This window comes from Musca domestica, unplaced genomic scaffold, assembly GCF_030504385.1.
Source record: "Musca domestica strain aabys unplaced genomic scaffold, Musca_domestica.polishedcontigs.V.1.1 1, whole genome shotgun sequence".
Taxonomy (NCBI): Eukaryota; Metazoa; Arthropoda; class Insecta; order Diptera; family Muscidae; genus Musca; species Musca domestica.
In genome coordinates, this window is record NW_026712114.1 from 32,382,439 (window position 1) to 32,409,775 (window position 27,337).

A 27,337-nucleotide genomic window follows, 5' to 3' on the forward strand; every position below is an offset into this window, starting at 1 on the left:
CTTCACATGCAAAATTTGAAACAATCCCGGTAAATAATGTCGCTATAATCAAAATATCGAATATCGGGGGGTACGGTATATGGGGGCTATACGAAGACGTGGACCTACATGGCCCATTTTCTGTTTTATGCTGCAGCATCTATTACGAACTTCAAATGCCAACTTTGAAACGATTCCGGTAAATAATGTCGCTAAAATCATCAAAATACCGAATATCGGGGGGGTATGGTATATGGGGGCTATACGAAGACGTGGACCTACATGGCCCATTTTCTGTTTTATGCTGCAGTATCCATTACGAATCTCAAATACCAAATTTGGAACGATTCCGTTAAATAATGTCGCTAAAATCATCAAAATACCGAATATCGGGGGTTACCGTTATATAGGGGCTATACGAAGACGTGGACCTACACAGATTATTTTCTATCTAAGGCTGTAGTATCCATTACGAACTTCAAATGCCAAATTTGAAACAATTCCGATGAATAATGTCGCTAAAATCATCAAAATACCAAATATCGGGAGGTACCGTTATATGGGGGCTATATGATAACTTAGACCTACATGGCCCATTTACGAGCTTAACCTGCCTACTGGCAAAATATACATGTGTGCAAAATTTTAGCCTTCTATCTCAATTTGTTCGAAAGATAGCGTGATTACAACAGACAGACAGACAGACACACAGACAGACGGACATGGCTAAATCGTCTTAGAATTTTACGCTGATCAAGAATATATATACTTTGTTGGGTCTGACATGAGTATTTCGAGGAGTTACAAACGGAATGTCAAAATTAATATACCCTCCATAGTATGGTGGAGGGTATAAAAATCCATAGCTCTGTGCAGGAAGTTCTTAGTTTTTTTCTTGGTTCAACTTGGAATCTTTTTTTAAATTACGCTATTCTGGCAAGAGAGTGCTGAAAAAATATTCGTAACAAGTAAAAAAATATTGGTCGGTTTTTTCGACATATGTTCAAACTTACTTCATGACTGTTTATTATACCCTCAGCCATATGGCCAGAGAGGGTCTATATATCATTTGATACGGTCAAAACGTGCCCAGTCGAAATAAAGGTTTTAGACCATAGGTCTCTTGGAACATTTGGCATTTGGAGTCGATCTAGTCGATAATTTTTGAGGGGAGTATCCGATTTGATCCAAACTTGGTACATCGTAATATTATTATCAAACTTAGATCGAATTCGGAGATGTGCAATATCGGTCAACTCTTTGTGGTACATCCACCACAAAAGGTTGAACTTTTCAAAAAATATTTTCTCTATAGAAAGAGAAACGATAATACGATTTTGCTCCAACTTAGCAAATCCTAATATTTGCGTCAGTGCTCCATCAATCACCTCCCCCACAAAGGGTCAAAATTTTGAATAATTATAACTCATATTAAATGTGATGTAAGAGTCCGATTATTACACATCCAAATATATCTATTAACCCTAAATCTGGTGTTAAGATTGAATATATCGGTCCACTCCTTCGATCGGATTCAGCCTAGAAGCAAGTAATTCCAATTTGGTCAAAATCGTTTCAGTTATGTATGTGAGAGCTATAGCCAAATCTGAACCGATCTTGATAATGAATGCACATAAAGCATGTGAGAGACTTAAAACCCCAAATCAGATGCAACATATATACGGAAGCTATAGCTATATCTGAACCGATTTTCTCCAAATCTAATGCACTTGCTTCTATACTGATTTCGGTCAGATGTACCAAAATTCAGGTCATTAGGACTTATATTGGCTATTTGGTGCACAATTAAACCGAAATCGGTTGAAGATATATGGGAGCTATATCTAAATGTGATCCGTTTATCACCAATTTAAATAGGGTTCGTCCTTGGGCCCAACAAATAAATCATGTCAGACCCAACAAAGTATATATATTCTTGGTCTGCGTAAAATTCTAAGTCGATTTACGATCTCCGTCTGTCTGACTGTCCTTCTGACTGCCTGTTGTAATCACGCTGTCTTTAGAACGAATTGAGATATAAGGCTAAAATTTTGCACACATGTTTATATTGCAAGTACTCAGGTTAAGTTCGTAAATGGGTCATGTAGGTTCACGTTTTCATATAGCCCCCATATAACGGTACCTCCCGATATTTTGATGATTTTAGCGACATTATTTGTTTCAAATTTGATATTTTAGGTTCGTAATGGATACTACAGCCTATGACAGAAAATTGTCTGTGCAGGTCCACGTCTTCGTATAGCCCTATATAAAAAAGTACCTCTCAATATTCGGCATTTTAATGATTTTAACGTCATTATTCACCGGAGTAGTTTCAAATTACGTATTTAGAGTTCGTAATGAGAACTACATTCTATGACAGAAAATTGTCTTTGCAGATCCAGGTCTTCTTATAGGGCAATACCTCCCTATATTCGGTATTTGACGTTTTTAGGTACAATACTCACCGAAATTGTTTGAGATGTCGTTTTTGAAGTTCTTAATGGATGCTTCAGCCTGTGACAGAAAATTGGCTATAACGGTACCTCTCTATATACGGTATTTTGATTATTTTAGCTACATTATTCACTGTTTATTTCAAGTTTCGAATTTGAATATTGTAATAGCTTATACAAACAATGCTAAGTGTAGACCCCAATATAACGGTTATATTCGGTATTTTTAAGATTTTAACAGAATTTTTAACGGATTATATTTTTTGAAAAATTTTAAATTCTTTCTAAATGGAGGAGGGTATTTAAAGTTCGGCCCGGGCGAACTTACTTAACTTGTTTTTGTTCAAAGAATACAAACAAATGCACAAAGACATCATACCCGTATGGTATAAATATGAAATGGGGGGGGGGGGGTAAGTGGGGAGTCTGACCCTCCTAATCTGGATAATTTGCGATGAAGCTAATCAATAACTTAGCCTACATTGCAATATTGACTCCTTGAAGAGTCGAAACTTTAAGTAAGCATAGCACTTATAGAAAAAAAGTTACAAAATCTTTTTTTTTAATTCAGAACTTCTCCCAGAAATTTTAAAATCTCCCTCTTCCTTAATACGAACATTCGATTTAAAAAGTAATTTTCGTTTATATCTGTTTTTTTTTTTTTTAAATCAAATGATGTTCGGCAAAAATTGCTCGTTTTGAGTCATTATTGCTTTCAATTTTGCACATTCTGAAGCGTACATCTGCGTAATGTGCAACAACAACAAAAGACAAAACGCTGCAGAAGACCACCGCGGACCGGCAGCAGAACTGTTTCGCCTGTCTACGCACATTTCAGCGTGAGTGACTCATAATTTTGACAAACTATTTTTATATCAAAATGAAAACAACAACGACAACAATCATAACAACAAAATTAAAATGCAAATTTCAAAACCACAAACGGCGGACATCAGCAGACTGACCGAATGACGACTGACAGACTACGACAATGTCGATCGTGTTTGTTGTGGAATCTAAAAGTTTTACTTTTATTATTGTTTTTTTTTTTTTTGTTTAATTTGTGTTTAGTTGTTGTTGCTCTTTTTAAACTATAAAACAAAACCATACACGTAGGTATCCGTGCCAGCCGGTGAATACGCTGTCCACTTTACGATTAGTGTTAATAAACTTAGAGCGTTTTGAGCGAAGCATTTCACCAGTTCGTCATCGTCGTCGTCGCCATTGTAGCTGCTGTCTCTGTCGCCTAAATGCTAATTAACCCCCACAACTATTAAAAATAAGCTGTGAGTGGCGTAAATCAATACCATTCCCATCCCGCCCTAACCTAACCACTGCTCATGGAACGCGTTCCATTAATTAATTGAAAATAAGTTCACATCTCACTAATTAAGTTATAATTTGCATTTGATCGCATTAATGACAACAAACAACAATTTCTAATTTATTAACTTTCCACCCAGCATTGGCGTAGCTTGTCTTGATCTCCGAGACGATTAATGGAATTTCCCATAGGGATCTTTAAATAATTGTATTTAGAAAAATGCTCGAAGAAAATCAAACCCCTTCTTCGTTTTGCTGTTGGCCACCTACGCCAATGCCTGCCTTGGAATGGATTGGAATTTTTCAATTTCCAGGAAATTTATTAGCTGATCGATCGTCAACAATTGACAGAGTATCTCCCCATTCTTTGCCATTTGTTCAATTGTCGCGGTCTATAAACATTTTATTTTTTTGTTCGCTTTTAACTGTTAGCTTTGGCTTTAATGTTTATTTTGCGGTTGAGCTTTGACTGTTTTTAGCAACGCTGGAAATCCCAAAATAAATATTTCAAATACGCATCACGCACCAGTGTGGTGGTCTTTCCGCCGGATTAATCATTCGGAAAATAAGTGTTATTTGTAACGATCATTCGTTTTCCTTTAACGGAAATTGTAAAAACCAGGAATCCGGAAAATATGATATTTTGGATTTCAAGCAAGTAAAAAGGGTTCGAAATTAAATATGGGAGGTTTTTTTGAAAATGTTTTGACACCGGTTGTAGAACCCATTATGAAGTAAAAATACCAAATTTCACACAAATTTATTAGAAAATGTGACTAAAATCGTCAAAATACCGAATATACGAAAGTACTCAATATTCTGCCATCGTAGCTAGAACCCATTACTAACTTAAAATAACAATTTTTGAACAAATCCATAGAAATATGTGGTTAAAATCATCTAAATACGGAATATTGGGAGGTACCGTTAAAACGTGGAACTATATGTACAATGTTCCTACATCGGAGGAGGAACATTGTAATTCGTGGAAAAATGTGGCAAAAATCATCAAATTACCGAATATTGGGAGGTACCGTCATATGGGGGCTATATGAAAACAATGTTCCGCCACTGGAGCTAGAACCCATAACGAACTACAAATACATATTTTTAGACAAATTGGTGCAGAAAAAAAATGAAATATCAAATATCGGGAGCTAGTATTATATGGGGGCTATCCCAAAACCTGGACCGATTTACAGGGTTGCCGATATTCGACGGACCTTTGGGCACATTCCAATCGACGAGGCTTGTCCGCAGGCCTCAATTGAATTGAATTTTTTTTGCCTCAATTGAATTTTGTACGGCAACAAATGCAAATTAATGCGAATAATCCGTTGTAAAGTGGACCGAGCCATGCCCAACTGCTGAGAACGGCGTTTTTGGGATGTTCTTGGGGACCTCTCAACACTGGCTCGTACGGCAGCGATATTCTCGGCCGATCGCCTTGGTCGAGTTTTATATGGCCTCTTCGGATTAGAAAGAGCCTTACCAGTCGAAAATTTTTCGTATAAACGCTTAATGGTGTTCTTAGAAGGCGCACTTCTCACATTTTTAATGTTTTAGAAGCACGTTGAGCTTTTACAATTGATTTTTGTAAATTTCAACTATTTCAATTGACTTTTGTAAATTTCAACTATACCATGAACCAATACACGCTCGCGTGGCGTGTATTGATTCATGGTAAAAATCTGCTTGGACTGACGCTTCAAATGCGGTATGTCATTAAGCGATGTGACATCTCTGTCAAAAGTTATGGCGTTGCCAGATGGGTCCGTCGAATATGGGCAACCCTGTACCTCATTTTCAATACCATCCATCCTAGACACAGTACAAACTGCTGTGTTCCAAAGTGGAGGGAATAAAAATAGATCAAAAATTTATCATTTACGTTTCCCTGAAAAACAATATTTTTCTAGTTTATATTGTGATAAAAAGTTGGTTTTGGAAATGTGTATTTCAAGTGCACGAAAAGTACTAAATGGTACTATATTTGGTACAATTTGGTATTGGGTGAACATATGTTGCATGAAATCTGGTATTGGAGTCGCTGTTCGTGTGGGGCCTGAACATATGGATGTGATTTCGAAAATGTGTACTATAATTATATGAAAGTACTAAATGGTACAATTTTTGGCACTGGGTCAAGGGATAGCGATAAAATTCTGAGATGTGACATTTAGATTACTGATGGTATCTGTGTTTAAGATTTGGCGTTGGCTTGGAAATGCGTTCTATATTTGTACGAAAATTACTAAATGGAACCAAATTTAGCATTTGGTGAAGGGATAGAGGGCTGGAATCCTCAAATTTGTTATTGAGGTCTCTGTCGGAATCTAGAAATAAGATATAAAGGTGGTTTAGGAAATGTGTACTATAATTATTCGAAAAGTTGTAAATAGTATTTTATCATGTGTTGGAGGAAGAATGGATCTGAATATGATATAAATTCAGAATTTTATCCTTATATCTTCACTCAGTATCAAATATAGTACCATTCCGTACTTTTCGTACAAATATAGTACACATTTTCTAGACCACCTCCATATTTCCAGGCTACACATGGAAAGCGACCCTAATACCAAATGTCAGATTCCAAGCACTATATGTTCACCCAATACCAAATTGTACCATATTTAGTACTATTAAGTACTTTTCGTGCACTTGTACTACCCATTTCCAGAACCACATATTTTTAACAAAACTACCACCAACAGGAACCCAAATATAAAATTTCAAAATGCCATTTAGTACAGTTCGCACAGTTAGTACACATTTCCAAGACCACCTCCCTTCACTTAATACCAAATATAGTACCACTCAGTACTTTTCGTACAATTATTACATTTCCGAAACCATCTTCATATGTCCACGCTACACATGATCAGCGAACCCAATTCCAAATTTCAGATTTCAAGCACTATCTGTTCTCCCATTTTACCAAATATAGTACTATTTAGTTCTTTTCGTGCACGTGTGTAGAACACATTTTCAAAACCACCTATTTTTAACAAAACTACCATCAACAGGGACACCAGTACAAAACTTCAAAACTCCAACTTCATCTGTTCACGTTAAACCAAATCGTTCCAAATTTAGTACCATATAGTAAAGTTCGCGCAGTTAGTACACATTTCCCAAACCACCTGCATATATCAAATTTACTTACCAACCTTGATTCTCATACAGAATTTCAAGTCTTTAGCTCTATCCGTTCACATAGTACCAAATGTTACAATTTTAGAAGATTAGAAGTTTTCCTAAGCTTAAAGTTCGAATTTCCAAAAATTCTTGGGTACATCTATCCTACAATCCATCAGTGACTCTCATTCCAAAATTCTGAGTTCGAGCTCATTCTGTTTGTCAGATCCGATCAGTATTAAATTCTTAGTAGATTTTAGAATTTTTCGTACAAATTTCCAAGAATTTATCTCCTGTTCACAGAACTTTTGTTAAAGGCAGACATGCAATTGCTACCCAGACAATCAAGTTTGTATTTCAGTTCATTTACTTTTTTGTCAGGGAGTAAAAGCTCATTTCACCTATTGCCCTACTGTCAAAAATTTTTTTTATGTTTCCAAAAAGGAAAATTGAATTATGGAATTATGTCCGCTTCCAGAATGGACACAATCCCCTTAGGGAGTATGACTATTAGCTGAATGGACTATTTACAAAAATAATTAATTTTAGAAATCTTTGATTCGCGGTAACCGGTGCGTGACATACTCTCTTACTCCCCGGCCAAAGGCTGATTACTTACAAAAATTATGAAATTAGGGTGCCGAACATACCTGGGGGAGAACATCTCAATTTTTTCGCACACCCAATCGTTTTGGGCATACCCATTATTAAATGGATTATGTCCGCAACTTTCTGGGAATTATAACCGAACCCCACGGTCATAACCCCTATAATAATGGATTTGTCCAAAGACTTTATGTCCGGCACCGGCAAACGCGATCCAAATTTTACTACATTTAATAATTTTTGTAAGTAGTCCCCACAGCAAACTTTAATATACCCCCCTTTTTTTGTGGGGATTATGATCGAAAAAAGGTCATAATCCCCATTGCAATTATGGGTAGGGCTTATGTCCGAGCGCCGGTTTTGGATTTTCCATTTTAAATAAATATCTACCTATCGATCGGACCGATTTAGCTATGTGTGTCCGTCTGTCCATTTTTATTTTTATTTCGCTACAGATCACAATTATGACGCAAACCTCACCAAATTTTGCGTTGAGTCACAGTTAGGGTCCGAATAAAAACCTTTCAAAGGCTTCAAAAGGACCAACAAGAGATTTTTCAGATTTTGTAGTCTCTCAGGTCATAATTTGCGCCTAATTTTGCGTGGGGTTAGAGTTTAGAATAGCGAAGAAGCGCACCTGTTGGGATCGACACAGCACAGCGGATGAAATGGACCCTATATTTTGTGTGAAATTGTGAATAAACGATTGATATTTATACCCTACACCACAAGGTGGTCAGGGTATTATGTCTTTGTGCATTTGTTTGTAACAGGCAAAAGGGAACGAGATAGACCCATAGTTCCTTTTGATGATCTGCATAGAATCATATTCTGAGTCGATTTATGCATGTCCGTCCGTCTGTCCATGTATTTTTGTAAACAAAGTACAGTTCGCAATTATTGCCCGATCCAGATGAAATTTTGCACAAATCATTTGTTTGGCCCAAGGACAAACCCTATTGAAATTGGAGATAATCGGCCAAAATTTAGATATAGCTCCCATATATATCTTCGTCCGATTTGCCTTTTATTGTGCACCAAATATCAGCCCGAATAGTATGAAATTTTGCACATACAACCAAACTAGGCCTGAAAATAAGTATGCCAAATTTAATCGAAATCGGTTCAGATATAGCTATAGCTCTTATATATATTGTTCATCCGATTTGTTTTTTTTTGGCCTCCGCAGCCGTAATATGCACTCTGTAACAACAATATTTGGGGGAAATATATCAAATACAGCCCAGAAATACATGTGCCAAATTTTATCGAGATCGGTTCAGATTTGGATATAGCTCCCATATATAAATTCGTCCGAATTACCTTATATTGTGCACCAAACGTCTAATATTTGTCCAAATGGGATGGAATTTGGCACTTAGGACCGAATTTAGTCTAGAAGCTAGTATGTCAAAATTGGTGAAGATCGGTTCAGATATAGCTATAGCTCCCATATATACTGTTCATCCGATTTGTTATATTTGTTACCCACAGCCGTAATATACACTCCGTAATAACGATATTCAGGGAAATATATCAAATGCAGCTCAGAAATATCTTTGCGAAATTTTATGGAGATCGGTTCCGATTTGGATATAGCTCCCATATATATCTTTATCCGATTTCAAATTAATTGTGCACCAAATAGGAAATATGAGTCCGAATTTAAAAGATACAAATACTTCGCCATATTTAGTCCTTTGAACTTTAAATTATAATTATAATCATAGCGTGTATGATTGAATTCTCCAATAAGAACTTTTTATTGTCATGCGCAGCTCTACTAAATTAGCAAAGTGGTGTAGGGTATCATAAAGTCGGCCCACCCGACTTTAAGACTTTCTTTACTGGTTTTGATTGTCGACTTTGGCATTTCGTTTTGTTTGTGTTGGAAGAAAAATAAGTTTGCTGAACAGGCTATTAGCCTTATTGCACACCTACGCACCAAGACTGACCCTCGTGCAAATTCCTCTTCAAATTCTGAATTTTTCAAAATAATTACGCAGTAAAATAAATTGCAAAAAATTGACCCTGGGGATATGCAGCTGTTTGCAAAAGCGTTCAACGTAGAACAAATTTTTAAACGTTTATTACAAATATTCCGTACAAATGTTAATAAAGCTTCACAATCTTGCATACTCTTCGAATTTCGGAATGTAACATAGAAAAGGGAATTGATTGAGGATTGCCACTTGAGCCGTGGTCTTCTCTTCCACCAATTGACGTTTGTTTATCGCAAATATTAATGTGTGAATTTACACTTTGAATTATTTTTTTTTATTAAATTTCCAATTTAAAAATATAATTATTATTCAAAAAAAGCCTACATTAATCTTCTTTCTTCTCCCATTTCAGCTTGATTTGATGACATACCTAAACCAAAATGCATAATCCCAACAACAACAATAACAATAATACCACAACAAATACACTAAACAGTCATAATTTAAAAAATTGTTATTATTACAACAACAATAATAATAACAACAACGCCATAACTACAAATAATAATCAAAATGCCTTAGGCAATAATAATAATAACATGTTGCAACCGCAGCATCAATTGTTGCAACATCACCAACAGCAGCAGCAACAACAACAGCACGTGCGTGTCAGTAATTGGGTGCAAGATACATCACGCACACAATATCTATGCCAACAACAGTTGTTGCAACAGCAAGAATATTTGCTACAACAACAACAACAATATCACAATTATGCTCAACAACAACAAACCCCACCTCAAATGTCGCCAACTGCAACAGCAGCAACAACAACAACGATCTCGTCATTACCTTCAATGAATTTCTATGCCAATCAGCAGCAAGCGCAACACCAGCCACCACAACTATCGCCACAAATACATGCGCAGCATCCAACACAACATAGGTTGCCATGTAGCATACAACAGCAACAACAACAGAATTTAAAAACAATGCTACCCCAACAAACACTAACATCGCAACAACAACATCAACAACAAATTTTAACACCCGCCCATTCACCAGTAACCGCAACCTCAAATCGCCAAACATCTTTGCAGCATCCCCGTCTACAGCAACAACATCTATCGCAAATGCAGCAGCACCAGCATCATCATCAACAGCAACAAATTTTATCACAACATCAACGAAGGGTAAGTGTTGTTGTATTTTTTGTTCTTATTTTTTGCTCTTTCTTTCTTTCTTCTCCTTAAGACCATCTCCTGGGGGGAAGATGATCTCTTTCTCTGAAATATTATAAAAATAATATACATACCTTCATACATCAGTATATATAGGTGCATATCATGTATAGTGTTGTCGAATCGCAACATAGCTGTTGTCGCTTTCGTCGATCATCATTTCCACTTCGTGTGTTTTCATTGGCAGAGAAGAGAAAGAGAGAGAGAGAGGTTCCCCCTTCCATTTTTCACGTTCTTTGCTGTCTCTTCTGATTTGTTGCATTTGTCGTGCGCTCGCTCACGTCTCATTTTTTGTTAAGAGGAGGTGGAGTCTTCTACTGAATTTGCATCCAAAGAATAACAATGTACATACATACAGACATCTGTATGTACCCACCTTCTCCATACATACAAACATTTATATAATATAGGAACTTTCAATTGTTTTATTTCGTATTTGATGTCGTCGCTTTCAATTTGTGATGTCACATTCAAGCTGTGTAATTAAGTTATAGGGGAAATGTCGAAAGGGGTTGCAAATAGAAACGATATGGTTTGATCTAGGGTATGTTGGTGGTGTACAGACTAGATTGAAATAGGTTTGCCAAAAATGTATCAAACAATTTAAAAAATTTAAAGTATGAAACTTATATTTGTGAATTATAACTTACCTTAAGTAAATTCTTTATCTTAGGTAAATTCCCTCAAAATAAACCTTTTTTGGAAGAGGAAGTGGACTTGAAAACATATCTCAGCTACACTTTGCACTTGGCCCCACGGCTGGTTATGATGAGAATAACTTCTGCTTAAATTGTTTCGAATCGACAAGTATATAGTTATAGTTCAAGTTATAGTTCACAAATATAAGTTTCATAATATTTACTCTATAATAATATGCGATACGAGTACGGTACTTTTGACAAATTGGGTCGAAAACGGTTCAGAGATATATATATTGCCCTAATTTTTTTTGTAATTAATACACCAACCGCGCTTTTTTTCGTCTAATTAGGTCGAGTCTTCCATTATACGACTAAATTCGGTCAAGATTAAAGTCTTCCATATTTGGCCCAAATCGATTCTTATATAGCTATAGCTCTCATATACAAGGCTGCGCAGATGAATCGTCCTATCAAAAAATGCTATAAATTTTACGAAAGACCCCTAATGTCTTAATTACAGCCAATTACAGTTTTGAATAACCAAATCCGAAATAAGCATTCGGTTCTCTTCATATTTCACACATCCCACTATTTCTAGTAACACAAGACCTGCTGTGAAAATTGGATATATCTGCGCACTCCTTCTTCTACCTCCTCCACAAAGGATCAACAGAATATCCACGAAGCTCATAAAACGCGAAATCAGTATCCTGTTTCATCCAGACTTGATACATCTCAATACTTCCTTAAACACAAGATATGTTATAAAGATGGTGGAGATCGGACCATTTCTTCTGGTACCTGCCCCACAAATTTCACTATCTGCGGTATTTTGGCCCATTCCCGGGAAAACGCTTACTTGAGGTGATCGACACTTTCGTTTTTTTTAATGCCAACCTAACTTCCCAAAATACTCCAGACACAATAGTCCAACGGATTGGTATCTCATATTGGTGGCGCGTGCTGAGTCCTGTTGGAATATCCAAAGTCTGCGGCCAAAATGTTTCCGTGCCCAAGGCTTTAATACACCCTGTGGAATATTTTCGCGATAATATTTGGCATTTATTCTGATGCCACAGTCGATTAATACGAGCGGAGAGCGACCATCGGCTGTTATGGCGGCCCACACCATCACCATGGCCGGCGTTTGAGTTCTGGTGGCCAACCGAAGGTGCACATTTTCAGATAACCTCTTTGGCAAGTAATCATGATTATTTTGTTTGTTTACAAACTGCTGGACAACGAATGTTTTCTCATCGAAGAAAACCAAATACTGCCGCACTTTCGGCCAAGCTAAGCAACTCTTTATTATACCCTCCACCATACTATGGAGGGTATATTTACTTTGTCATTCCGTTTGTAACTCCTCGAAATACTCATGTCAGACCCAACAAAGTATATATATTCTTGATCAGCGTAAAATTCTAAGCCGATTTAGCGATGTCCGTCTGTCTGTCTGTCTGTTGTAATCACGCTATCTATCGAATGACTAGAGATAGATGGCTAAAATTTTGCACACATGTTTAGTTTTCTAGTAGGCAGGTTAAGTTCGTGCATGGGCCATGTAGGTCCACGTTTTCATATAGCCCCCATATAACGGTACCTCCCGATATTCGGTATTTTGATGATTTTAGCGACATTATTCACCGGAATTGTTTCAAATTTGGCATTTGAAGTTCGCAATGGATACTACAGCCTAAGACAGAAAATTGTCTGTTCAGGTCCACGTCTTCGTATAGCCCCCATATAACGGTACCTCCCGATATTCGGTATTTTGGTGATTTTAGCGTCTTTATTCACCAAAATTTTTTCAAATTACGCATTTAGAGTTCGTAATGGAAACTCCAGTCTGTGACAGAAAATTGTCTATGCAGGTCCAGGTCTTCGTATAGGCCCCATATACCAGTACTTCCCCATATTCGGTATTTTGACGAGTTTAGGTACAATACTCACCGAAGTTGTTTGAAATGTCGTATTTGAAGTTCGTAATGGATGCTACAGAATATGACAAAAAATTGTCTACGCAGGTTCAGGTCTTCGCACAGCTCCGATATAACGGTACCTCCCTATATTCTATACTTTGATGATTTTAGCTACATTATTCGCGTTTATTTCAAGTTCCGAATTTGAAATTTTGCATCATGTATAAATTTGGGTCAGGTATAACTTGTAACATTTCATTGTTATTCCTTATAATAAATTTAAAAATGAGTTTGCTGGGTTAAAAAAAAAATTGTATTAAATACCGTGGGCAACGATTTTAGGATTCTGCCAAGACTACATTATTCGTGTCTTCTTCCTTATATTATTTAAAATATTTTCAAATGAAAAGATGATAAACATTAAATGATGTGACAATTTCCTAACATCTGGTCAAATCTCATCTAAATAATGATGGCCTTCTTTACGGTGTCACACTTAGTCACTGATTTCCACACATCCATACACACACACAAACAGCCACAAAACAAACGAAAAATAGAAAACCAAACACAAATGATCTCGTTTTTTAATATTAGAGGTAATTTATTATTAGCCATCCAATGTTGTTGCGTGTTAATCCTTAGCTGCTAATATAAATTGTTTTCGCTTCATCACCGAAGAAATTTATTGTTTTGAAATCGTTTTTTTCGAACAAATCCAATGCTGTCACATTTCAAAAAAATATTTGAAAAAAAGAAAAAATCTGACATCTTTCTGTTCATTAAGAATATTTCTTTGATGAGGGCATAACAAAAGTGGTCGCACATATTTTTTAAATCCCAGATGTGTATGTGTGTGTGAGTGTTTGAAATTCATTTGATGGCCACATGACAAATTATGGTGGGTTTTTGCATACCTACATGTACATGTATATTATTTTAATCCTTAATATTTTTGTATGCATTTTTAAGATTTTTTCAAAATATGTATGTATGTATGTACGTGGAAACATCAAACCTCAGATGCACATGTTTCTGTCCAATGTGAATAATGTTGCCAGGGAAGTGGGCAACGTTGAGCGACCGATAAACGATCTTCGCCTCGTACACAATGACGACATTGATTAAATCGTTTACATTAACACAACATGTTGTAAATGGCGAATACTAGAACTCACACGATGCTGCTCTATTAATTTCCGAACAAATAACCTGAAACAATTTTAGATGACAAAACAAGATTTTGTCGAAAGTTGTTTTTTTTTTACACCAGCGGTCAAAATTGTACAGACTTAAAAAAATAAAAACAAAGAACTAACTGCCACATATCAAAGGGGTGACCTGAAATAACCAAGTAGTTGTAATGAATAATAACAAAACAAGTTAAAAAGTATCAGTCGGTTTTGTCGACTTTGCCATAGTTCGATTATTTAAATATATTTTGATTTCTGTTATGGTTAATCAAATTGTTGACCCTTTATGGTGTAGGTTCCGAAGGACCAGACCAATATTGTCCATTTCATATTGGACCTAAATAAATATAAAACAAGTAAAAAAAGCTGTAAGTTCGGCCGGGCCGAACTTTTAATACCCTCCAACATTTGGTACAAATTTGGCAATTTCCAAAATTAAAAAATTTGTTAAATCTTAAATTTGTTAAATCTTAAAATTTTGTTAAAATCTTAAAAAAAACCGAATGCTTATACGACGACGTGGGCCTGCATAGGCAACTTTTGTCATAAGTTATTACAATATTTGAATGCGAAACTTGAAGAAAAATCTGTTTATAATGTAGCTAAAATCATCAAAATACCAAATATGGGGGGTACCGTTATATGGGGGCTATACGAAGGCGTGGACCTGCACAGACAATTTTCTGGCATGGGCTGAAGTATCCATTACGAACTTCACATGCGAAATTTGAAACAATTCCGGTAAATAATGTCGCTAAAATCATTAAAATACCGAATATCGGGGAGTACGGTATATGGGGGCTATATGAAGACGTGGACCTATATGGCCCATTTTCTGTTTTACGCTGCAGTATCTATTACGAACTTCAAATACCAAATTTGGAACGATTCCGCTAAATAATGTCGCTAAAATCATCAAAATACCGAATATCGGGGGTACCGTTATATGGGGGCTACACGAAGACGTGGACTTGCACAGATAATTTTCTGTCTTAGGCTGTAGTATACATTACGAACTTCAAATACCAAATTTGAAACGATTCCGGTGAACAATGTCGCTGAACTCATCAAAATACCGAATATCGGGGGGTACCGTTATATGGGGGCTACACGAAGACGTGGACCTGCACAGATAATTTTCTGTCTTAGGCTGTAGTATCCATTACGAACTTCAAATGCCAAATTTGAAATAATTCCGGCTAATAATGTTGCTATAATCATCAAAATACCGAATATCGGGAGGTACCGTTATATGGGGGATATATGATAACATGGACCTACATGGCCCATTTACGAACTTAACCTGCCTACTGGCAAAATATACATGTGTGCAAAATTTTAGCCTTCTATCTCAATTTGTTCGAAAGATAGCGTGATTACAACATACAGACAAACAGACACACAGACGGACATGGCTAAATCGTCTTAAAATTTTACGCTGATCAAGAATATACATACTTTGTTGGGTCTGACATGAGTACTTCGAGGAGTTACAAACGGAATGACAAAATTAATATACCCTCCATAGTATGGTGGAGGTTTTAAAAATTACAAGAACATCGAACATTTATATCCAGTTTTATACGAAATCATAAATTCCATATTCATCTCAGGTTTCTGGTTGAGAAAAATTTTTAGACATAGCATGTTGTAAAGAATCGCTGACTTGTTTTGCAAGTATTGAAAATTGTGACCTTAGTGGGTGATGAGGTAGCAGAAGGGGTTAGCAGATATATATCATCTTCACAACAGATCTTGTGCTAGTAAAAAAAGTTTGTATGTGTGAAATTTGAAGAGAGTTGGTTTCTTTTTTCTTTCATTGAGCGTTTTGTTTTTCAAAACCTTGAACCCCTGGGTCGGGTGCGAAAATGGACAGTATCAGTACCTTCGCCACAAATGTACAACATTTTGAATAATTATAACTTTTCTAAAATGTGACATAAGGGTCCGACTGTCTTAAAATTGCACACATCACAATATTTTTATAAACCCAAGGTCTGGTGTGAAGATGGAATATATCGGTCCACTCCTTCTGGTAGCTCCCCCACAAAGGGCCAATAGTTTGAGTACCCATAAAACTCATAAAATACATAATTACATCCGATTCCATTCTGACTTTGCATATCTCAATATTTCCATCAACATAAGATCTGTTATAAAGATGGTGGAGATTCGGCCATTCCTTCTGGTGCCTCCCCCACAAAATGTCAACATTTTCAAAGGAAATAACTTACTGCCACACTTCCAGGTCAGATGCGAAAATGGACAATATTGGCCAACTCCATGAAGTACATCTCCCACAAAGGGTCAACATTTTGAATAATTACAGGGTGAGATGAAAAAACTGCATCCAACTTCAGACTTTTGTCATTTCTAAGCCACTCGTCCGAAAGCTGGTAAAATTATTCCAGTGACAGCTCATTATATTGTTTACAAGAGTACAAAAAAAGTTATTCGTGATGGAATTCAAGCGTAATTGTTTGATTTCTTCATATTTGGCTGGAAAACCACAAGTGGTTATCGTTAGAGCCCTCCAGGATTTGAATGTGAATAAATCTCTTGTGTCTCGTACCATCGCTCGTTATCGTGATACTTATAGCGTAGCCCGATGTCAAGGAAGTGGACGGAAGAAAACAGCAACATAAGCAAAAATGGTTCGAAAAGTAAAGAAGCGACTTTATCGAAACCCGCGTGGCAGTGGCCGAAAAATGGCTCGTGAGCTGAAAATATCGAAATATTCCATTCGGCAAATATTGAATAATAAGCTCGGGGTAAAGCCATTGAAATTCCAAAAAGTGCAAGAACTTACACCGCAACCGAAAGAAAATAGACTCAAAAGAGCTAAAGAGATACTTGGTCGAAAGTTGTGAACTACCGAATTTGGTTTTCTCCGAGGAGAAAAAATTCGTTGTCCAGCAGTTTGTGAACAAACCAAATGATCGTGTTTACTTGCCAAAGAGGTCAGCCCATACCAATTGTGTTTATGGAAAATGGAGTACTTCGTCGACAATATCTGGTACCTCATGCACGTTCTAGCATTTTTTAAAAATTATCACATATCTCATTTGAAGTGAAGAAAGTAGTTGATGTAGTCCAAACCTGGCACGTTGCAATATTTATATCATATTTATTTAGGTTCGACACTAAATTGACAATAATGGGCCATTCCTTCGGAAACTACGTCATAGAGGGTTGACAATTTGAATAACCAAAGCAGAAGTCAAAATATATTTAAATAATCCAACATTGGCTGAGGGTATACATCTGTCGGCAGAATGGACTGATACTTTTTAGCTTTTTTTCGTAACACGAGCCTAGCCTAATAATGTGGACAACAATACTAATTTATTGTGCTCCCTTGGACGACATTCCTTTCCCAAAAAATATGTTTGCAATTAAATCAAACAAGAATTATTTTTTTCAACTTATTATTATTTTTTTATCTTTCATATTTACCCCCCAAAAGAAAAACAAAAATAACCCAACCTCTATTTAATTTTGATTTTATTTTGCCGGACACTTTTGAATTATGACTGCACTTTTTTTACGGCTTCACTATGTAGTTAAATAACAACAAATACAACAAGAAGTTTAAATAAAACAAAATAAATCGAAATAAAATTAAATTAATGAATGTTATTGTATTGTTTAACGATGTTGATGGCAACAACGACAACAGTAACTACAACACGAACAACATGTTGTTGTTGAAGTTGCCATTCAGTTGGGGTGGGGAGGCAGTCAAATGATGGTGTTGATGATTATTATTATTACGATGGAGTTAATAAAAAAAAAAATTACACTGATTACCCCTCGGCGATAAAGTGACACCGTCAGTGTCCACAACACAAAAACAGACCAGACAGACGGTGGGTCAGTTGATCAGACTTGTCTGCAATTGAGCAAAAAACAAACAACAGAAATTAAAAAAAAAAAAAACAGTAAAGAAAGTTTTAAAGTCGGGCGGGGCCGACTTTATGATACCCTACACCACTTTGCTAATTTAGTAGAGCTTCACATAACAATTAAAAGTTTTTATGGGAGAATTCAATCACACGCGCTATAATTATAATTATAATTTAAAGTTCAAAGGACTGAATATGCCGAAGCATTTGTATCATTTAAATTCGGAATTGTATTGCCCATTTGGTGCACAGTTAATTTGAAATCGGATAAAGATATATATGGGAGCTATATCTAAATCTGAACCGATCTCGATAAAATTTGGCAAAGATATTTCTGAGCTGTATTTGATATATTTACCTGAATATCGATGTCACGGAGTGCGTATTACGGTTGTGGGTAACAAATATAACAAATCGGATGAATAATATATATAGAAGTTATAGCTATATCTGAACCGATCTTCACCAAATTTGACGTACTAGCTTCTAGACTCAATTCGGTCGTAAGTGCCAAATTCCATCCTATTTGGACAAATATTAGACGTTTGGGGCACAATAAAAGGTAAATTGGACGAAGTTATATATGGGAGCTATATCCAAATCTGAACCGATCTCGATAAAATTTAGCAAATGTATTTCTGAGCTGTATTTGATATATTTCCCCAAATATTGTTGTCGCAGAGTGCATATTACAGCGGCGGTGGACAAAAATAACAAATCGGATGAACAATATATATGGGAGCTATAGCTATATCTGAACCGATTTCGATCAAATTTGGCATACATATTTTCAGGCCTAATTTGGGTGTATATGCAAAATTCCATACAATTCGGGCTGATATTACACGTTTCGTGCACAATAAAAGGCAAATCGGACGAAGATATATATGGGAGCTATATCTAAATTTGGACCGATTATCTCCAATTTCAATAGGGTTCGTCCTTGGGACAAACAAATGATCTGTGCAAAATTTCATCTGGATCGGGCAATAAATGCGACCTGTACTTTGTTTACAAAAATACATGGACAGACGGACGGGCGGACATGCATAAATCGACTCAGAATGTGATTCTATGCAGATCATCAAAAGGAACTATGGGTCTATCTCGTTTCCTTTTGCCTGTTACAAACAAATGCACAAAGACATAATACCCCGACCACCTTGTGGTGTAGGGTATAAGAATTAAGTATAGAATATAAACAAGCTGCGCGGATTGTATTTCAACATTTGCACAAACATATTTCATATCATCACTCATGGAGACCACACCGTCCAACCGACCGATCCAATGGGACAATTTAAAATCCAACAATATGATGAAGTAGCCCACTAAAGAACACATTTAACAATTTTTTCGCTTTGTGTTGTTGCGGGTTTATTATATCTGATACACTACTTAAAGCTCTGTTAATTTGTTATAAATTTACAAAAATAAAACGAGCAAAAAACAAAACAGATAATAAATATAAAAATGTGATATAAAGTTTTTTTTTTTTTGCAAAAAAAAAAACCGAAGTGAAAGAACAGTTGTTATGGCTTTGTTGTTGATTTGTAACATTCTATATCAGCCGGGAGGTTTATTGGAGTGGCTGACTGACTGACTGGAGCTGGCAGGCCATAACAAAAAGCCTCAATTAAAATCACAAGCCAAAAGTTCATGGACATTTAACTTTGTTTTTGGGGTAGAATCGAAATGATTTACTCTTTCACACACACACACACAAACACAAACACATGCAACCAAACTCACATCCAGATTCTCGATTTAAATACTTTGGATATGCCCATAAAACTGAGATTTTTTTTATAAAATTCATTTTTCTGAAGCAATTAAATATTTTAACAGTTGGGACCATTCTAGGCAGTAAAAAAATAATAGTCGTTAAACCCTCAGCATATGGCTGGAGAGAGTATATATCATTTGATATGGCCAAAACGTGCCTCATCGAAATAACGGTGTTAGACCATAGGTCTCTTTGTACCAATTCCATTTCAGGACATTTGGAGTCGTTCTAGCGATGTCCGTCCCTCTGTCTGGCTGGTGCGCACGAGCTCTTGAAAAGAGAATCCGATTTGGTTCAAACTTGGTGCATCGTAATATTATTATCAAACTTAGATCGAGTTCGGGGATGGACAATATCGGACCACTGCTTTGGTACCTTCCCCAACAAAAGCTCGAAATTTTCAGAAAAAGAATATTTTACTGCACACAAAGAGAAAGGATAATCTGATGCTGTTTCAACTTTGCAAATCCTAATATTTGCCTCTGTACTAGATCTGGTGCGAAAGTGGACAATATAGGTCCACTTCATTGAAGTACCTCCCCCGCAAAGGGTCACAATTTTGAATAATCATAACTTTTATAAAATGTGATTTAAGTGTCCGATTGTCTTCAAATTACACACAGCAAAATATTTCTATTAATCCAAGGTCTGTTGTGAAGATGAAATATATCGGTCCAGTCCTTATGGTACCTCACCCACAAAAGGTCGAATTAAAAAAATAAACATATTTTACTGCACAGAAAAAGAAAGGATAATCTGATGCTGCTCCAACTTTGCAAATCCTTATTTTTGCATCAGTGCTAGGACAGGTGCCATAATGACAATATAGGTCCACTCGATTAAAGCACCTTCCCACAAAGGGTCAAAATTTTAAATAATCATAACTCTTATAAACAGTGATGTAAGAGTCCGATTATCCTCAGATTACACACATCACAATATCACTGTCAAAATGGAATACAGCGCTCCACTCCTTCTGGTACCTCCCCAGAAATGGTCAACATTTTAAATATCCATGCAGCTCATAAAATGCGAAATTAAAACCCAATGCCATTCAGACTTGGCAAATCTCAATATTTCTATCAAATAAAGATGATAGAGGTCGGACCATTCGTTCTGGTTCCTCCCGCACATAGACTTCAAGATTTTGAAAAACAAAACGTTAAAAAAAGCAAAATACAGGGTGGGATAAAAAAAATGGAACAAACAATGTTATTGAATGAAAGCAAAATATGTCGGAAATCACATCAAATTTTAGGATAAGTTTAGATTTTTTCGGATTGGTCACCTTTGGCACGAATTATGGCCTTCAAACGGCCAATCAAGCCGTCACACGCTGCCCGACTGCGGTATTTTGGCCCATTCCCTGCGAAGCGCTGGCTTGACGTGATCGACACTTTGGTATTTTTTTTAGTGCCAACCTCGCTTTCCAAAATACTCCAGACACAATAGTCCAACGGATTGGTATCCGGAGATTTCGGTGGCCATTGTGCGCTGGAAATGAAGAGAGGAACCTCATTTTGTAACCATTCTTGGGTGGTGCGTGCTGAGTGATAGGGTGCTAAGTCCTGTTGGAATGTTCAAGGACTGCGGCCAAAATGTTTGCGTGTCCAAGCCTTTAATACGCCCTCTAGAATATTTTCGCGATAATTTTCGGCATTTATTCTGATGCCACGCTCGATTAATACGAGCGGAGAGCGACCATCGGCTGTTATGGCGGCCCACACCATCACCATGGCCGGCGCTTGAGTTCTGGTGGCCAACCAAAGGTGCACATTTTCAGCTGGCCTCTTTGGCAATTAAAGACGATCATTTTGTTTGTTTACAAACTGCTGGACAACGAATGTTTTCTCATCGGAGAAAACCAAATTCGGCAGTTCAACACTTTCGGTCAAGCGAAGCAACTCTTTAGCTCTTTTGAGTCTATTTTCTTTCTGTTGCGGTGTAAATTATTGCACTTTTTGGAATGTCAATGACTTTACCCCGAGCTCATTTTTAAGTATTTGCCGAATGGAATATTGCGATATGTTCAACTCACGAGTCATTTTTCGGCCACTACGACGCAGGTTTCGATCAAGTCGCTTCTTTACTTTTCGAACCATTTCTGATGATGTTGCTGTTTTCTTCCGTCCACTTCCTTGAGGTCGGGCAACGCTACCAGTATCACGGTAACGAGCGATGGTACGAGACACAAAAGATTTTTTCAAATTTAAATGCTGGAGTGCTCTAACGATAGCCACTTGTGGTTTTCCAGCCAAATATAAAGAAATCACACTTGAATTCCGTCACGAATAACTTTTTTCTTTCTTTTCAACAGCTGCCGGACAAGTGGCTTTGAAATGACAGTAGTCTGAATTTGGTTGCAGTTTTTTCAGCTCACCCTGTAGTATCTTATGCGCATTTAACATATTCTTAAAATTATGACATACCTCATATAAGTGGAGGAAGTAACCAATATAGTCCAAACCTGGCACGCCGCAATATTTATATCATATTTATTTCGGTCCGAATCGAAATGGACAATTTTGGCCCATTCTTTCGGAACTTACTTCATAGAGGGTCAACAATTCAGTAGTCAAAATATATTTAAATAATCGAACATTGGCTGAGGTTATACATCTGTCGGCAAAAAGACGATTGATACTTTTTAACTTATTAATTTAAAAAAATTAGTAAAATTTGATTGTCATGGATATTTCTGTGAATCGAATTCGAAATAATTCGCCAACGCTGGCATCATTTTCCATTGCTCTGTAAAATATTGCCTTATTCAAAAAAGATCTCATATTGAAGAGCCTTTTTTTAATTATTCCGTAATGCCAATGTGTAAGTCGATAAAGAAAATTCCCCCATTCAAGTCATTAGAGAACATTATGGCTTTATTAAATTTGACCTCAAATGTCAATGGAAGGCTTTGAAATTAAAGCAGAATGCTCTGTGTTACTGTGGCACACAAAGTTTTCCTTGTGGCTGAATTTGTGTTTCACTAATTAAATTGCAATAATTCATGCCAACACGACAAGACAACAGCAGCAGCAACAACAACAATGACAGCACCGACACATAGCCAAATAAAGTCAAGAAACCAACAAAAATAATAGCAATCAAATTGCATTTTCATGTTGAGGAAAAACTCAAATAGAAATAGCCAAAGCGACAGACAGACAAAACGATATTGTCTCCTTTGGCCAAAGCCTGTGGGGGCGATTTATTTATTTGTTGTTTGTTTTTTGAAATCAATACGCCACCGCCGCCATCTCTCTCACCACCCACCCCACTGCTACTGCCACCCTCAATGGTAGAGAAGTCAGAGAAATACAAATACAGAAGCTATGCAACTTTAAAATAAATCACTGGGAAAAAATGGCAATGCGAAATACTGCTGCCAAGCAATCGGATTGCCTTATAAAGGCGAAGAAAAACAAATAAAACCAAAAATAACGACAACAACAACAACATTGAAGACAATGTAACCATGTGATGGCAATAATGATACCACCCCCAGTGCGCGATATCGCCACATTCGATCGCTCACTGCGTGGTGCACCCAGCCGCCATGGATGGTTGGATGGATGGTCAGAGTGGGCAATTTTAAAGTTGAGAGAGAACAACACTTTTGACCTTTTGCATTGCGTTGCCATTGTTTGATGCGATGGCGGTGGCCGTGGCTATCGTTATGGCAGTTAACGAAGTCTATTAAGACCACAATACCCAGTATTGGCAATTTTCAAATCTAAGCCGAAAATCACAAAACAAAACGTTCGAAAATAAATATTAATTTAAATTAATTTCCAAATTTAACACCATCGTCACTGGCAATGGTGTGGGATTTATTGGTTTTGTAGATGTCAATGGGGGTATTTTCCGAATGGTATCGGAAAATCAAACCTCAGCAATTTTTGAGGTATTTTATATAAATTGAGCTCTATAAAACTACTACATAGATTGAGTTAAAGGATCGATCCACTCCTCAAAGTTGAAAATTTTCTAAAATACGTAAAATCTTCTAAATAATAATGGAATATTGCAGAAAGGCTGAACTTGACACATACTAATATTATTATCAGACATACGATCTTATACATGTGGAATTAATCCGCGATTATTCCACAAACTTTGGTGCGATAAGGGTTACTCCTTTTGGTACCTCCACAAAGACGGTGGAAATATAAAAAATCAAGTCTTCAATAATCCAGAATCTCACATTTTGAGAAAGAGGTCTCCGATTTCATTACGAGTAAATTTTTGTGCATTTGGAAACCAAAATTCGCAAGTTTTTTGAAAAGTTTTAAAAAGGTTAAAAAGAAGATTTTTTGGGTATTTCTTGGATATTTTTTTTTTCGAATTTCGTATTTGAAATTCGCAATGGATACTACAGCCTATGACAGAGAATTGTCCGTGCAATTCCACGCCTTCATATAGTCCCCATATAACGGTACCTCCCGATATTCAGTATTTTGATAATTTTAGCGACATTATTCACCGGAATTGTTTAAAATTTGGTATTTGAAGTTCGTAATGGATACTACAGCCTATGACAGAAAACTGTCCGTGCACTTCCACGCCTTCGCATAGTCCCCATATAACGGTACCTCCCGATATTCGGTACTTTGATGATTTTAGCGACAATATTCACCGGAATTGTTAAAATTTTGGTATTTGAAGTTCATAATGGAAAGTGCAGCCTATGGTAGAAAATTGTCTGCACAGGTCCACGTCTTCGTATAGTCCCCAAATAACGATGCCTCCCGATATTCGGTATTTTGATGATTTTAGCGACATTATTCACCGGAATTGTTTCGAATTTGGTATTTGAAGTTCGCAATGGCTACTACAGCCTATGGCAGAAAATTGTCTGCACAGGTTCACGTCTTCATATAGCCCCCAAATAACAGTACCTCCCGATATTCGGTATTTTGATGAATTTAGCGACATTATTCACCGGAATTGTTTCGAATTTGGTATTTGAAGTTAGCAATGGATACTACAGCCTATGACAGAAAATTGTCAGTACAGGTCCACGTTTTGGTATAGCTCCCATATAATAGTACCTCCATATATTCGGTATTTTGATGAGTTTAGCGACATAATTCACCGGAATTGTTTAAAATTTGGTATTTGAAGTTCGTAATGGATAGTACAGCCTATGGCAGAAAATTGTCGGTAAAGGTCCACGTTTTCATATAGCCCCCAAATAACAGTACCTCCCGATATTTGGTATTTTGATGATTTTAGCGACATTATTCGCCGAAATTGTTTCGAATTTGGTATTTGAAGTTCGCAATGGATACTACAGCCTTTGACAGAGAATTGTCCGTGCACATCCACGCCTTCGTATAGTCCCCATATAACGGTACATCCCCATATTCGGTACTTTGATGATTTTAGCGACATTATTCACTGGAATTGTTTAAAATTTGGTATTTGAAGTTCGTAATGGATAGTACAGCCTATGACAGAAAATTGTCTGCACAGGTCCACTTCTTCATATAGCCCCCAAATAACAGTACCTCCCGATATTCAGTATTTTGATGATTTTAGCGACATTATTCCCGGAATTGTTTCGAATTTGGTATTTGAAGTTCGCAATGGATACTACAGCCTATGACAGAAAATCGTCAGTACAGGTCCACGTTTTGGTATAGCTCCCATATAATCGTACCTCCATATATTCGGTATTTTAATGAGTTTAACTACATTATTTACCGATTTTTTTTCAAGTTTCTGACTCCTCCCCCACAAGAGGTCAAATTTTTGAATATCCGTGGAACTCATAAAACGCCATTCCGACTTGGTACATTTCAATATTTATCTCACCACAATAGCTGTTATAAAGATGGTAGAGATCGGACAATTCATTCTGCTACCTCCCCCACAAAGGGTCACAGCTTTGAATAACCAAAACGATCATAAAATCCGAAATAAGCATCCGCTTCTTCTCCTTCCTCATCCCATTATTTCTACAAAACTAAGATCTCGCGAAGAACTCATAAAACGCGACAATTAACATCCGATTCCATTCAGACTTGGCACATCTCAATATTTGTATTAACACAAGATCTGGTAGAGATCGGATAATTTCTTCTGGTACCTTTCGCACATAGGGTTCAAGGTTTTAAAAAACCGCTCAAAGAATCCTAAATAAACATTACACTCTCTTCAAATTTCAAACACACAAACATCTTTGCAAACACAAGATCTGTCGTGAAGATGATATATATCTGCCTACCACTTCTGGTACCTCATGCACAAAAGATCACAATTTTCAATACTTTAATCTGTCATAACTTTCGAAACAATTCAACGATGCCTTACAACTTGATATATCTAAATATTTCCCTCAACCAGAAACCTGAAATGAATATGGAGTTAATTTTACCAATATTTTTACCTAGTATCTCTCGCACATTTTAAAATTTCGTAAAAATTATCACGTACCTCATATAAAGCGAAGGAAGTAACTAATCCAAGTCCAAACCTGGCAAGTCGTAAAATTTATATGATCTTTTTTTTAGGGTCGATACGAAATGGTCAATATTTGTCCATCCCTTCAGAACCTACTCCATAATTTCTCATGGCTTTTACTACTAAAGGACTCCACAGAATACTCCTTCAGAATATTTCTAAATCGTGGAAAGTTTTTTTAAAAAAGACTTTCAAGTCGTGTTTTTTTAATTTTTATTTCAAGAAATCTCCCCTGCTATATATAAAACGTGATTTGAAAAGTATTTTTAAAGGTTTTTTTGAAGGACTTTCTGGGAAAAATATTAATTTTTTCCAATGACTGGCCAAAAATTGTGTGTCTGTTATTAGAAAATTGATGGCAAAAAATTGGATTTCTTAAATAGTTTCCATGATATTTTTAAGTCATTTTCTAATACTTTGTCTCTAGCAAAATAATCATTCTTCTGGACCAGCTGATGTATTTTTCTGCACAAAAATCAAGTTCATTGACATTTTGCCATTTTTTTTTCTATAGAAAAAAAAAACTATTAGTAACTACTGAGATGTTTTCCATAGATAATAATCCCTCTAGGAAATCAGTATAGCAATTATTGTTCCCAAGTAAATTGTAATCGCCATTACATTAACCTACTTTAGTAACACCTTGATATTCATTACATTTTAAGTCTATGCTCCCCTTATTGCTGTTGTTGTTAAATATACATAAAAGACCCATGCCGCCGATCACTGTCATTCA

General features: G+C 36.5%; 1 protein-coding gene across 1 annotated transcript in view; it reads left to right on the plus strand.

The window, feature by feature from the left end:
- Positions 1 to 27,337, plus strand: part of LOC109611978 (GATA zinc finger domain-containing protein 10-like) — a 154,897-nt gene that overhangs the window by 19,810 nt on the left and 107,750 nt on the right. Inside the window, exon 2 of the mRNA XM_059121893.1 lies at positions 9,861 to 10,641. Within this exon, the coding sequence (XP_058977876.1) occupies positions 9,889 to 10,641 (753 nt within the window). The 5' untranslated portion in view covers positions 9,861 to 9,888. The remainder of the gene's footprint in view (positions 1 to 9,860; positions 10,642 to 27,337) is intronic.